Source organism: Bombus huntii, chromosome 1, assembly GCF_024542735.1.
Source record: "Bombus huntii isolate Logan2020A chromosome 1, iyBomHunt1.1, whole genome shotgun sequence".
Taxonomy (NCBI): domain Eukaryota; kingdom Metazoa; phylum Arthropoda; class Insecta; order Hymenoptera; family Apidae; genus Bombus; species Bombus huntii.
In genome coordinates, this window is record NC_066238.1 from 14,849,967 (window position 1) to 14,864,969 (window position 15,003).

Consider the following 15,003-nt stretch of genomic DNA (forward strand, 5'->3'; position numbering starts at 1 on the left):
AGCGTACGACATATAAATAGGGTAAATAACCAGACGTAGGTAAGTCGAGCGAAGGTGCGAGTATCGTGTAGTTAGGTTCCTTTGTAGCTGCTTGGGCGAAGCGTACCTGCGAACAAAGTATTGAAAGGCAAGTTGCGGGCGGGGAAAAGTGGGAACGGGGAATAAACGCTGCGTGTCGTGTACGTTAATCGTATCGATTGTATTATCGTTGGCGTACAATCGTTATAGAATAAAAAAGACAGAAAGAAAGAAAGAAAGAAAGAAAGAAAGAAAGAGAGAGAGAGAGAGAAAGAAAGAGTTCTTAACGAAACAAGCTCGATCGTCGATAGAAAATATTTTTTTCTTAACTTTAAACGTTAATCGCAGGCTCGCAACCGTTTGCCTTGGAGCGCGCGAGTACCATACGACTCGAATACCGGCTACGCCACGAACGGTTGGCCTCAATTCGCAACGATTATTTAATAGTTAACTTATTGGGTTTAATTGAGCATCCTCCAATTTGACGATTAATACAATTAATTGGAAAGGAAGGCGCGCGTGCGCGCCTCGGTACACGCGCACGCGTGTCCGATCCAGACCGCGAGTCGTCCGGCTTCGTTTTCAAAAGATGCAGCGAGATCGGTGAACAACGAGTAACCTTATGGTAACCGCGATTATGGTATTTTGGTCGATTTTCCGAATCGCCGAGTTCCCATCGTTCGTAACGAAGAGACGACGCCGGTCGTGAATCGCGTTAACGTTAACAAAAAATCAATTAACGTTAGGTAACCGACGCAGAGCGTAGAAAGGGAAAATGAAACGAACATCGTCGTAGCGCTAATAATACGAGCCACGGTTTTTCCTTGAAATCTCGACGGTTCGTCGAGAGAAACGCGGTCTATTCGCGACGAGTATTGTACGAGGATCGGACAACGGGTCCGTGTTACAAAAGTAATCGGCCGAGATCGATTTAACGCTATTTCCGTCGTAATTAAAGCGAAACGATGCACGAACACCAGGTGGAAAATTAGCGCGACGAGTATATTTACCAACGGAGCCACGGCCTGACCGGGCGTTCCGCGATAAACGTTAAAAGGACGTGCCTCGTGTTACGTTACGCTGCAAAGTGTCGCTTATTCGCTAATTACGGCGAATGCTGGTCGAGTACACGGCGCTTTGAGAATTTCCAACATCTTTTTCGAAAATATCTTCAACTTTCTTAAGGCACGCGCCATAGTTTCGAAAGTATATTTAGAACGTGAAGACGCAAGTTGTCCGTCGGGCATAAGGTTGCAACGTTCTCGAGTTGCAGTATTTTTCGTATTCTAGCAATTTTTTTGCATACAAAAATATACAACGCAGGCTAAATGTCATCGAACCGCATTTATTGCGCAACGTTCGCTAATCGCGTCGGAATACCTTAGCAGCGCGGTTAACAAATTCGAACGATTTTCAACGTAGAAAACAATCGACGACGAGACAGGCGCGAGCCTGCGCTCGAGCAAAGTTGCTCGCTTCCAACGCTAAGCAAATTCGTACTAAGCAAATATCAAGCTGTTATAAAAGTTCCGTCGGACCATAGCCGCTATGCCACTCACATCGGCATCCCAAATGTTTGCTTTGTATTATTAGCAGGTGTTCCACTGCAAACACCATGCTATAGTTACTAATTGTTAAAAAAAAAAAAAAAAAAGAGGCAAACGATTCGACGTCATCGTCGTTTTTTCTTTTTTTCGAAACACCAAAGAAACCATGTGGAAATTAAAACGACCAGAATGAAATTCCGATCGATGGAACGTAGAACAGAAGCGATGCGAACGTTCATGGTCATGGTTTTGCATCGAACGAAACCTCTACGACAGCCTGACGCAATTTCGTCGTAACAAACGCTCTTAACAAATCGTAACGACCAACTTTCCTGTCTTTACGAATGGAATGATCGCAAGAAATCCGATTAAACGTTCCCGTCAAGGGTCTATGATTTACAAGCAGGTTTAATAAAATAACTCTTACGTAAATTTCAACGATAATAAATTCGTTGGTATTGCGATCGAACAAGATATTCCATAGAAACATCTTGCGATTTCTAGGATTAAGAGCTCGACGTTTTTATCGATCTATCCGATATTCGTGACGACGAGGCTCGAGTCGCAGCGACTAAACGTAAGAATCGAATTCGTTAAACTACGCGGATTGGAAGACGTGGTGCAGAAGGCACTGGATTATCGCTGGAACAATCGTTAGCCGCGATAACGCAATATATTATTATTGCTCTTGCTAACGTTCTAAACGTTACCGTTATCATTAATTCCTATCGCTTATTATGGTCCCATTGTAAAGGATACGCGTCAGTTCGAGAACGCCAGGCTTGGAAAGAATTTGGTTCGCGAACGAGAAATGGAATGCGCATGGAATGTGAAAAATATCGATCGAAGGGGAATCGCGGAACGCGATAAGACTCGCTGTTTCGTTGTTCGAAACAAACGTTGCAGAGTATTCTAACATCGTCTGTCGTCTGCGTTTCCAGCGATTACGTTCGAGCGTAACGCGCCGAAAGTCGACTCTCGGGGGAAAAAAGGCACAGTTTTACAAGGCTTGCACGGTTTCGCGTTGCTCGCAATGGCGAGACACAGACGCGGAAAGCAGCACGCTCTTTCGAGGAAGACGGATTTATCAGTTACTGATCGTTTTCGTTCTCGTCGTTGAAGTAAAGCGATACTATCGAGTGCTTTTTACAGAAAGCCCACCACCAACGGAAACCAGAGAGACCGTTAAACACAAAGTTAGGGTCGCGTTTTCGCCTCAGCTTTTCCACGAAGTTGAGGATCGCGTTCAGCGACTTTTTCGTCCGACGATTGTACGGACTGACGCTGATGTCGCAGCAGAATTCGAGCACGGCCGTTTCCTCGCTCGAGTTCAGACCCGCTTCCTCCAGGACCATCATTCTCTTCGTCTTTCCCAGGATGTTGTCGTACAATGTGCCTTTCGGTATTCCGTATTTCGTGGACGCCTGGGTGAAGCGCATCTTCTGAGTAACCACAGCCTCGATCGCTTCCTGGAGATCGTGCCGCGTCCACGTGGGCGCCTTCAGCTTCAGCAGGGTGGAATAGTCAGCTAGAAAATAGTCAGGGATTTCGACTTTTTTCGTGATACCCTGTGGCTGCACCTATCCCAGATCGAACGATCTTGGAGGTAGCTGGCCGTCGGACTCGATACATCGTTATATTTTTCGTTTTTTTATTTTTTTTTTTTTTTTCGCTGCTACACTTTCCCGCAAATACCATCCAAACTTGCCCCTTTCCTCGATCCCCTATTCCCACCCCTACACACAAGCATCGCTTGTGTCTTGTACTCCTTCGTCGTCTCTCTTTGCTCCGTTTGCGCATTATTCGTCGGCCACGTGATCCTTTTTCTGAGAATTTCCGTGAATTGCGAGAACGTTTCGGCGGAAGATGTGAAGATTTATCGCGCGCGCGACCCGCGAACAACAGTGGCGCGCGACGGGTGGAAAAGAAACGGAGACAAAGCGGCGGAACGATGAGACGCGGCACGAATCGCCGATAAAACGTTTAATCGCGGCGGACGTTTCGCGAATGCCACCGTTCCACCACACCTTCCACGAAAGCAGAAAAATCGGAACGAGTACCGAGAAGAAGAACCGGCATGAAATATGCTTGTAAAAGCAACGGAGATCGTCTGCTGTGTCGGCTGTGAAATCATTGGAAGATACTAATGGCGAGCGCATAAAACGTTCCGTTGCAACATCGTCGATATCGCGCGAGACTTACCAACGATACCACTAAAAAGACGAGAAGCACATAAACGAAGAGATTAGGTGGAAATAAAAACGGAGGATGCGAATGCGCGTCGGTAACCGTCGATGAACCGAGCTATGGTTCGCGTTGATTCGCGAGAGAAGAAGATTTTACCAGACACAGTTCGGTGAAGGGATACGTAGCACACAAGTGGGAGAACTGGCTGCAAATCGCGAGTACGTTATTGGTGCCATTAACGGCTGGCCCCTTGCTCCTCTATCTAAATTGCTTTCTATAATGTATTAAAGTAACGCGGATTCTTGCGCTTTATTATTGCCAAGATAACGACACAGCCTTTTTCTTCCACCGCTATATCACCCTTCTCCTTCGTCCTCTACCCTCCTCCTCGTATTCTCATTCACTGCTAGAACTTCGCGCCCATTCCTCCGTCTATACTTTCGTTGGGCGTTCTCCTTCACCGACGTGTTCCCGATTTCTTCGAGCCGCGCCGTCTCCCACCGTAATTCTCCGCTTTTCCACTTCCGTTTCTTTCCTCCCTCGTCTTCTCGCCACTTCGTCCAAGTCCATTTCCGTTGTTATCGGCATCCTCGTCGTTTCGTTCGTCGACCATCGACCGAGGACGAAGATGATCGAGTCGGCAAAGGGAGGAACCGCGATCGCGAGAATATGAAAACTCGCGGCAAAAACGTCATCGCGCGCACCATTTCTTTCTATGTACGTTTTCGTAGAGAATCTCGAAGAACGATCGGTTCGACGTGCAGTTACGTTCTAGTTTCCTGAAATGTGCTGTCGAGACAGCGAGCGGATTAGGTAGACGTGGAATGTGGCGAACAACTTACCTGCTATACTGGACGTGGAGGCTCCGAGCCAAGCGTGGGACGACTCCAACAACTTGGCCTGAAACAGAAGAAACATATCGCGTTAGAATTTTTAGCCATCTTTCCATCTCGATATCTCGATCGCGTTTCGCTAACCAGCCGCCACGATTACTGTTTTTCGACCATTCGCGGAGTCGTAAATTCCCGTTACGATTAAACAATCGAAATGATCGATCCCCTATTTCGGTTGGGATAATAGAAGTCGTTTAATTAGTATGACACTTGATTAACTATTCAAAGATACGTTGCGGCACTCGCCAGTAAACTTTTTTATTTTTCTATTTGGTAAACTGTTTACAATCGATTCTCATTGAGAATTATAAGTAAACTATTTTGGCGTGGTACTGTAACTTGGATTATAAGAGTTTATAGTATGTTTGATTCTAGTTGAATCTAACGCTTCGATCTAAAGGGTATTGTCTTTTCAGTCCGCGGATCTGATCCGTCGTGTCAATTGATTGGCTAACTAATGGGTTTCGATGGTTGTTAACTCTTGTATTATATCTGTTACTGAATTTAAGTAAACTTTCCAACGGTTTCTGTCCCGTGGTTCGCTACACAAAGACCCTATTCTTCGGACAAGACGATTGCCAGATATCGATACGTCTTTACAGAATATTTTCAGGTAGCCTAAGGAACCGCTATAAATCTTAGGATTTATTTAGCTAAGGTTCTCCAAAGGAGCAAATAGTCCTTGTCTTAACAGTCCCTAAATCTATCACTTACTGTGGGAAGATACGGGAAATCTGCTTTCCTCATGCGCGATGCTTCCCGCTGGCAACTTTCTCTCAAGGACAGTTAGCATCCTTCTCCAACCACCAACACAGAAACTAACCAATTAACAGAAACGTCCATTTCCCTCACTTTCCGAACCAAGGCTTTTCTCAATGATTCTGATAATCTCGTATCCTTAGACACACCCCATCATAGTTTTCCTCTGCAGCGTCATCGTGACGGAAAGTCAGTCGTTAGACTCCTGTTCGAGTCGATAGTTGGTAGTTTTTTTTTATTTGGTAGACTTTTTACAATCAATTCTCATTGAGAATTATAAGTAAGTTATTTTGGCGTGGTACTGTAACTTGGATTATAAGAGTTTATAGTAGGTTTGATTCTAGTTGAATCTAACGCTTCGATCTAAAGGGTATTGTCTTTTCAGTCCGCGGATCTGATCCGTCGTGTCAAGTGATTGGCTAACTAATGGGTTTCGGTGGTTGTTAACTCTTGTATTATATCTGTTTCTGAATTTGAATATTTCTTCTTTAACTGTGGGTGTCTTAAGGTCGCGATGTATTGTTTCGTTGGCAACATACCAAGGTTTTTTTTTTATTTATTTATTAAAATTTACAATCAATTCTCGCATTGAGAATTTTCAGTAATTTTCTCTGGCGTGGCGCAGTGACATAGCTAATTATTTATAATAAGTTAATACTTATTATAGATAAGTATAATTTATAAGTAAGTATTGTAAATAAGTAAATATTACTGTAGTAACTGATGGTTTCTTAGAGTAAGGACAAGTGATTGCTGGTAGAGTTTAAAGTTTGATGTATTTTAATGAGCGATATTCGATAACAAAAGGACAGACTACGATATCGTCGCACGCCGACTCACACTCCGTGTCCGCTCAACTCGCCCTCTGCTTCTCGACTGACTCTCTGGCCATTGTAGCACTCTATTGCCTATTGCTGGGCCCACCGCACACGTGTTCTACAGACGCTCGTAGCCAGGGTCACGTAGGTCTTTTCGGCTATTTACCTATTTACCTGAAGGACCCGGTAATGCATTGATGGAGCCGACAGCGCCTCGGCTCTGGCGACATTGTCTGTGGTTAGCTCGACGTTTCTTGGGCCCTTCTCCCCGATACTACATTACTTAATATAAATATCTAATTAAATCTAGTGTTTAGGTCTAACGGGTAGTGTCTCTTCAGCCTGCGGATCTGGTCCGACTATCAAGTAATCCAGTAATTAGGGGGTTTCGATGTTTGTTGACTCTTTTGCTATATCTGTCGCTATATTTTGCTATTTCCTCTTTGACTGTGGCAACATACCAAAGTGCATCTATTAAGGACCTTATAGTTTTTGATTGGAATCGTTGGAAAATTTCTTTGTTGGAATTACTTGCTGTTCCCCATAGTTGGATCCCATAGGTCCAAACAGATTTTAATATGGCCTTATGTAGCATTATTTTACTCTGTGTGTTTAAGTTGCAGCGTCTGCCAATGAGCCAGTAGAATTTTTTTAGTTTTCATTTCAGTTGTTTGGATTTATCTACGATGTGCCGTTCCCGTGTCATTCTTCTATCCAGAATCATGCCCAGATATCTGACTGTATCTTTGTTTGGAATTGGAATATTATTTACGGTCACCCGTGGGCAGGATTGTTCTCGCAGCGTGGAAGTCATATGACTGGATTTATTTTCATTTATTTCGAAGCGCCATTGATAGTTGTTGGTAGTTAGCAGTAACAATTGACTCGAGTTTCTCGACATCTTAAGCAATCATCATCCGAACTTGTATCGTGCATCGAAACGCATCGACCAGAAGTCGAACTTGTAATCGCGAGTCCTACGCATAGTGTACACATAGAGTATATGTTAATAAATATACAGGGTGGTTGGTAACCGGTGGTACAAGCGGAAAGGGGATGATATCTAAGTACGCGAAAAAAGAAGTCGAAAATATAGAATAAAAATTTTTTTTTAATTTTTCCATCGAGACAACGATCTACAGTGAGATCCGTTATAACGAGACGGGATAAAGTGCACGCGTACCGAGCGAAAATTCAAAGTCGATTTTCTCGAAAACAAAGCCACAAACGAAAAATTTGTATTCTATATTTTCGACTTCTTTTTTCGCGTAGAATCACCCCCTTTCCGCTTGTACCACCAGTTACCAACCACTCTGTATATTGTTAAATATATTCAAGTGTTTCTTCCGCGTCTATCACGACCTATCCACCTCAGATATTATATATGTCAATTGCAACTTTGCAATTTTTGAGAAGACTCCCAATACTTTGGTTCAGACCTTTCATGATAGCGGTACTTGAATAATAACACTTAGAAGTAACTGTAATCCGATTATGTGTGCGCGAGAATTATGACAATAAGCTTGAGCACGAAGTGACACAACGGGTCGCTGAACGTAGCCACGGTCACGGGATGGACGTTTTTACCTAACACAAGTATGGAGTAACCGTATAGCTCTTCTTAAAAATATAGTCGACCCGAGGAGTACAGAGAGGTACGGAGAAGAGTACATAAGTGCAGTTCGATTTAGACTGAGGAAGTTAGTTGAGTTCTACTCGTGGACGAGTAAGTTGAGCTACACTTGAATTGTGGACCAGTGAGTTCAGTTGGACTTGCACTTTGGAAGAAAGCACATTTGCTACTCCGTTGACCGTGGATTGGTTATCGAGCCTAAGATCATTGCCATTGGCATCTCGAGTATATAATTGCCACGGTTACTTGTCAAATTCTGTAATAGTCATATTTGTACCAGCAAATATCTTCTCTACTGCATAACAACAACGTCTAATCCAAATGAAGATTCGTTACACGTCCGTAACCCTAATGATAACTCGACATATACTTGCAACAACTTCGTAGAGAAGATAGTTACGCTGGTGCGTAGATATAAGTTAAGTAAGTGAATGATCGAATGATTGAAAACCCGGTCAAGAGATGTTGACTGTTCTAAAGTCGACGAATCAGTGAAGTCCGGTGACGATGCTGTTGCAAAGGAAAACTACTGTTCCGGTTCCACCACTGGTCCGGGAAACATGGAAAACCCCACGTTTTCCCAATTTTCACCTGATGCAGCGGTAACCACAAGGAACGTGCAGACTCGAAGATGTTTCATGCCACTTAACGGTACATCAAAGATTCTCGTTCTATGACAGTTCCTTAGGGATATTGCGATCCGCTTAATTCAATGTGTACAGCCGGTGGTTTCCTCGAACGTGAAGAGTCACCGGACGTAACAATTACGGATCGCAAGGTTCGCGAGAGAACGCAGAAGGGTTAACGCGTGGAGGCGGCCGGTGAAAAAAGTGAGACGAGGTCGGAAGATGCTCGGCGGAGACCGAGGGAGCGTACGGGTTCCCTAGAAGCGAAGCCTGCGTCTCTGTCCACAACTTTACTAATATGCGAGTTTTTCCGGGTCTCTATAAAGGGGTTGCGAGACGCGGCAAAAGCGCAAGACACACGCAAAGTTGGCTCATTTGAAAAGTTTCGGTCCGCGATTTCCGCAATACCGAGAGATCGGACCGCGCGGCCTACCGACGCCGGACTTCTCATATACCGAATCACTTGCAGGAGCCACACCACTCGGCTGACTTTGCAAATGAATTTTTAAGGGTCGAAGGGCTTCGCTGCTCGTTTGATACGCGCCTCGATCAAACTCGCAACTCCACCGTGCTTTCTCTCTCTCTTTCTGCGTCCATCGTGGCTATCGCTGTAACGCCGCGAGAATGCTACCGACGAGAGTGAGACTCTAAACTTTAGCCGGCGATAAACCTGCCCTTTTCCGAGACAACGAGCATTCCTTCGAACCATCCGCCGCGTGTTTACCTTGGAGAAAACGAATTTTCGTTGGTACGTTTGCGCGTTCCTCTGCGAACTGACACAATGAAAGCGGAAATAACAACGGTATAATAACGTAACGAGACGACAAAAGGGAAGATAAAGTAGGTTCTATTAAGAGTTCAAATCCGATCTCCGGAGAGACATTGTGTCGAGACGAAACAGTCGGCACAATAATAATAATAATAATGCTTATAATAGCGGTAGGTGCGGCTGGGTAGCGACTCGTAACCTTGAACGAGAAGATAAGACCTGCGATTCGTTCAACGTTGCTGCAAGATGACGGTGTCTAATTTATTCAAAGCGATAGGAGCGTCACAGCGAAACCCGACTAGACGATGCTCTAACACGTAAATCTATATCGTGTCTCGATAGCGGCGGATAAATAATTTGAAGATTCGCTGGTGAAACGATATCCAGCGGTTTGGTAATAAAGAAGAGGACAGCCGGGCGTGCACGCGTCTCGAGGAAACCACAAAACGTGTATCGGTGCGACAGGGAAATCGGGTTTACCACGGGAACAAGTCCATTGCACACTAATGCACACACGCCGCATCCTGTCATGCGTGCATTTTTCATCGTCTCGTGCGGCTGTCGCGGGCTGCGCCTTCAAGAATGCACGTCGCGGTGCACGCGACACGTCGTACCGCACGCTCGACCGCTGCATTAACGAGAAAATTGCTCCTCGCATTCTTCCGACCTTTTCTCTTCCTCTCCTCTGCTCGTCTCGTTTGACTCGTAAGACCGAGCCGACCTTCTTCGGCGCAAAGAATCTCTGCTCGAGACTCGTCCGGCTTGTTACGTCCGTCCGAACGCCGGGACGAAGCTTGTTCGCAACGTGCGTTGCAACAACCTACAGCTTAAGGAAGAAAATCCTGCGTCTGAAACGAAGCCTCCAAGGGATAGCTTTCTTCTAGAAGATTTAAACTCTTGAACCTTGCAACTGGGTTCGCGTCGTTAATGTCACGACCGACGCACTTCAAAACCGATGGGCTGATGACGGGCACCCACCAGACGGCAAGGGAGTGCACGCGGCAGCAGGAGGTGCAGGACTCAGACCCAACACCCGGGGGTCCTCCCTATGTCATAAGATAACCATTTGTGTGGGGATGCGACCGAATTGCGAGAGCTTCAGTCTTGGAAAGTCACGGCTGGAGTTCGGAACTAAACTGTCATTAGTGTAATCAAGGTGTTGGCAAATAAATTCTCTCGTTTTTCATTTTCATCGTCATTTTCATCATCGCAAGCGTCGGAGCTTTCGACGCGTGTACGGCCGATCCGTTACGAGTCGCGTCGCTGTTCTTGAAAGAAGATTGAAAGAAGAACTTGAAAAAAGATTTCGTTTTTAGAAATGCGATCGACTTTCGGTGAAACGGTCTGGTCGAATGCCGGCAACGTGATGCTCGGCGACTAGCGAAGCGTCACTTCGATTTCCACGCGTTCAGCAGCGCTTACGTGCGCCGACTTGGCTTGACGGAAGATGGATGGCCTAAATCCAAAGGGACAATGATAAACAAAAGTGAGAACAGACGCGGACGAGCGACGGCGGCCTAATTAAGAAAGGCTTGGAATTTCCGGTTTTCCGGACATCCTCGCGGAAAATCCTGTGAACCTTGCAACGCGAGGGATTTGCCAGCTAGTCGTCTATCGTTGCTAATTCCTGCAAATATTTGCCGGGCAAGGATATAGGCGTGCGCGAAATGAATAGGCGTCGGAAGGACGCGAGGGGAGACCTGATGAGAGAGTATGAAAGAGAGAGAGAGAGAGAGAGAAAGAGTGAATGTATGCACGGGGATTTGAGTGAATGCGAAGGGACGAGGACGAGGACGAGGACGAGGACGAGGACGAAGACTAGTCGGTGAGCAGGCTCGTTCTCTCCTTCACCGGTGCCACAGACGCTCTACAGACGCCCCACCGACGCCGTTGACGTCGTCGAGGCTGCCGTCGACCGGCTGGAGTTTCACGCGGCAGAATGCACCGCGCCACGGCAAATTTCTAATCAGATTAGCGCGGATTAGCAAAGTTCGTTTGTTCTAATGAAATTCGTCTAAATTAACGTCGGAAGAGGGAACGCCGCCTGAGGAGGAACACGCCGAGATCGGGAGAAAAGGGTAGCGAGGGAACGAAGGGGAATCGGTGTACAGACTGCACGTTCAAGAACCATCCTTCGATCCCTCTCTCCCTTTTTCTCTCTTTCGCTGCTATTCGATTATCGCGCTCGCGTTACCCGTGACATCAATTTCGCACGGATCCCAAAGAAAAATACAATTTCACCTGTAACCGTTGTTGGCTATGCGCTGCGTTCGTGGCGAGAAATCCGGGAAAACGCACGTGACGGCACGGTGCGAGCGAGCGCTGGAACAGCGGCACGGGACGACGAGATAAAGAGGAAAAGAAGGAGAGGGAGTGGAGCACGCGCGTTGATTGTCGTGGAAACGCGTTGCGGCTCGCGCGAAAACACGCGGCACCTGTGAATCTGCGCGCACGTAGGCACCACGCGCGTGTAATCTAGGACACGCGAGCCTCTCCTCCTCTTTCGCACGCACGCGCTGATATTTTATTCAGCGATATCGCGCGCAAACTATTCCACCGATAGTCAGCCGGTTGTCGCGCTTAAGTTTCCCTCTCTGTTGCCGGTCGTGCGTAACCGAACGCAAACAACGCGTATTTTATTCATCTGGTAGGTCGGATACGCGAAAAACATGGGGATCGTTGCGCGTCGCGTCGAATTACACGGAAACGCGAGAAACGCGCGTCGACTGGCCATCTTTCTGTCTCGGAGTTGTACTTCGTGAAAGATCGGTAAGCTTCGCTTTCTTCGGATCGTCAAAAGTGGGAACCGACGCGGGGAGGGCAGGGACAGACGAGGGCGGAGATCAGGTTCGCTTTCCAACGAGAGACGGGCGGCAGAGAGGTCGAGCGCGTAGTTGGAATTGTTTACAATTTACAGAGGCAATCGAAGCGACTAGGTCGGCGAAGAGAACGGTAGGAGGATGGATGGAGTCCTGTTGACGCATTGACTCGTCATTATCGCTCAACGAATCGTCCAGTTCGATCGGAACGACGCTTTTTAGCGAGTGGCTTTATTTGTGTCCGACCCGTGGACAGTCGTCGTTCAACGAGCAAACGTTCCTCCGTCCCTCTCTCTCCCACTTCTCTTCTCTGTGCCAACCCTGCCAGCCGTTTTACTCGTTTTCACGAGTCTCTTGCGCTCTTTGCCGGTCACTGCTTTTTCGTCGTTCCGTTTTATTTCCAGCCAGACTCTACAGGTAGTCACGTACGGGCGACGGTCGATGGAACTGACCGTTCCGATAAATCCTCTCGAATAGTCGCGTGGACGCGGCAAAATATGTTGCCATCCAGCGAAACACCACTCGCTTCCATTCTTCTCCCGCCACCGTGCTACGAATTTAACGCCAACTTTCTCCAAATCGTTTGTCCCCCGATCCGCCGCGTATCCAGTTCCTCTCATCGACTCGACTTATTATTCCGATTCGACGTCGATCGATCTACCCTGATGCTTTTTATCAGCGGGAACAAGATTACAGAACGCTGCGGAATCCTGTCGTACCTGTTAAATGCCTTGCAGTATCGGTTAGCCGCCGAGGGAATCACCGGTGATGCGTTGGCGTTCGTAACGTGGCTACCTTTATTTCCGACTGAACGGTGTTCTTGACTTCTCGCCAGCCAAACATAACGTCTGAATCTAGTCGGTTTAAATACGTTTCCTGTGTATATTATCGTAAGGAGGTTGAGTGGCCTGGCGGATCGCGCGGTTCGCGAGAAACGCCGCGTTACCGTTTCCACTGATTGTCGGCGTTCGCTGATGCAGCGCGCGCGAAAGAAGCGCCGAAAGTGGGAAACATCGGCCGCCAGCATTTCGGCTAATTTCGTCCGCCGCGCAGCTCATTCGGCGTTCTCGCGATGGATCGTTCTCGGCCTTTAACACTTTACCGACCGCTAGCGGTTCAACAGCATACACGCGTCCGACCGGCAGCTCAGGCGCAGATTTTCCCCGGCGCCGGCTCTGTTTCGGTTTGGACCCTGCGATACCATTCTTTTTGTTCATCGCGAACGATAAGTTCTACAAATTGGTATAAAACTGTGCGAGCTTACAAAGCAACGCAACTGACGCAACTGAGCAAGGTACCTTAGTACTAAATAGCAAATTACCGCTCAAATAATGAGAAAGACTGTCGGTGATAAAAAGCCGATTAACAGGCTATCGGTCGGTAAACGTCGGCGACAAAAAACCTATTAATCGGCTATCGGTCGGTGAAGTGTTAACATATAAGGAATGGGTTATACGTTGAATAATGTGGCGAGCTGTGCTGAGCTGCAAGCAACGTCGGTGGTCGGCGAACGGGCACGCATACGTGCGTCGAGCTGCAATCGCCGTCGACTCACGGCCCCGTGTATGCGTAACCGTGTACACGCATATAGGCGTATAGGCACGCAATCACGCGTGTTGCGATGAAGCTACCTCTCTTCAGCCGGATCGGGGTGCGTTCGATGCTGCGCCGTTAGGAATAGGGATAGAAACGTGTACCGGCGACGATGGCAAGGGGGATGTGGAACAGTGCAAAGCGGAGTAGATCGGAGTAGAGTAGAATGGCGAAGAGAAAGGAGCGAGAGCGGCGGTAGGCAGCTAGACCGGAGGCAGCAGAAAAGGAGAAACGTAGAGAAAGAGAGAGAGAGAGAGAGAGAGAGAGAGAGAAATGGAGAAGGGGGCGGCGGGGGGAGGAAAGGTAGGTCGAGCTGGCCAGAGAACGGAGTTAGCGCGATGTTAGCTCGCACGTATGTAGATAGAGTACTGAACTATGTATTAGAGTCGTGTACCTTCCACATAGATATACCAGGGTTTGTATAGTACAAGATTTGCCATTGGCGGAGCCGGTCTGAAATCCTGCACAACGGGTGCTCTCGAAATCCGCACGTGTACCTCGCGACATCTAAACGATACTTTACGAGCCGCGAAAGCTGCTCTGTCGCTACGCCGGCTGGCTCCTCTCCACACCTATCGGGGATTAACCGATGCCTGGCGATGCTCGTAAATTTCACAAATTTTCTTGCTTCCGGTTGGAAGTGTGCACCCTCTCTCTGTTTCTCTCTCTCTCTCTCTCTCTCTCTCTCTCTCTCTCTCTCTGCGACGAAAAGTACACATCGCGGGGACAGCGAACGAACGAACGAGCGAACGAATTTATTTCGTCGGCTCGGATAGCCGGTCGGACGAATCTGCGCAAACAGCGATACGGAAACGGATAAATGGCGAAGAGCGTGGAGAAAGTACTCGTAAACTAAGTGCGTAGTATGAAAATACGGCGGTAAGGAGCGGAAACAAAGGGAACAAAGGCGAAAGGAATAGAAAGAAAGGAAACGGGTGGATGTAAAGAGCGGTGCTTCGCTAACGCGAGAACCTACCGAGGCGGCGCCGCGTCACTCGGCGACGATCATGCTCCGAAAGACGCTCAAAAAGCAGAACGTTCTTCTTCGAGCGGAAACCGAGGGGAACGTGGAAACCGGCCGAGAGAGAACGAACGAGCAACGGCGGCAGCATCTGATCGACTCGGGACACTGATGGAACGAGGCAAGGCCGAAGAATCCGGGAATCGTAGACGGTTCCAACGATAATTAAGATAAATAAAAGAGAGAGAGAGAGAGAGAGAGAGAAAATCGAGGACACAATGGAGGGTTACGCTCGTAACGCAAGAAAAACAAAGGCGGGAAAGAAGAAATAATACGCTCGGTTCCGCGTATCGGGCAAGCCGCGCTACGTTAAGAAAGAG

The 15,003-nt window shown here is 47.4% G+C and overlaps 1 protein-coding gene across 2 annotated transcripts in view; it reads right to left on the bottom strand.

Moving 5' to 3' along the window:
• The window catches only part of LOC126870190 (protein bric-a-brac 1-like), a 162,592-nt gene that overhangs the window by 3,307 nt on the left and 144,282 nt on the right, over positions 1–15,003 (bottom strand). Inside the window, exons 2-3 of one of the 2 annotated variants that reach the window (XM_050627687.1) lie at positions 4,595–4,652; positions 181–3,093 (exon numbers count right to left, since the gene is read on the bottom strand). In XM_050627687.1, coding sequence (XP_050483644.1) covers positions 2,657–3,093; positions 4,595–4,652 — 495 coding nt within the window. In that variant the 3' untranslated portion in view covers positions 181–2,656. Of the gene's footprint in view, positions 1–180; positions 3,094–4,594; positions 4,653–15,003 lie in introns of those variants that run through there. The other variant, XM_050627686.1, reaches the window with a different exon arrangement.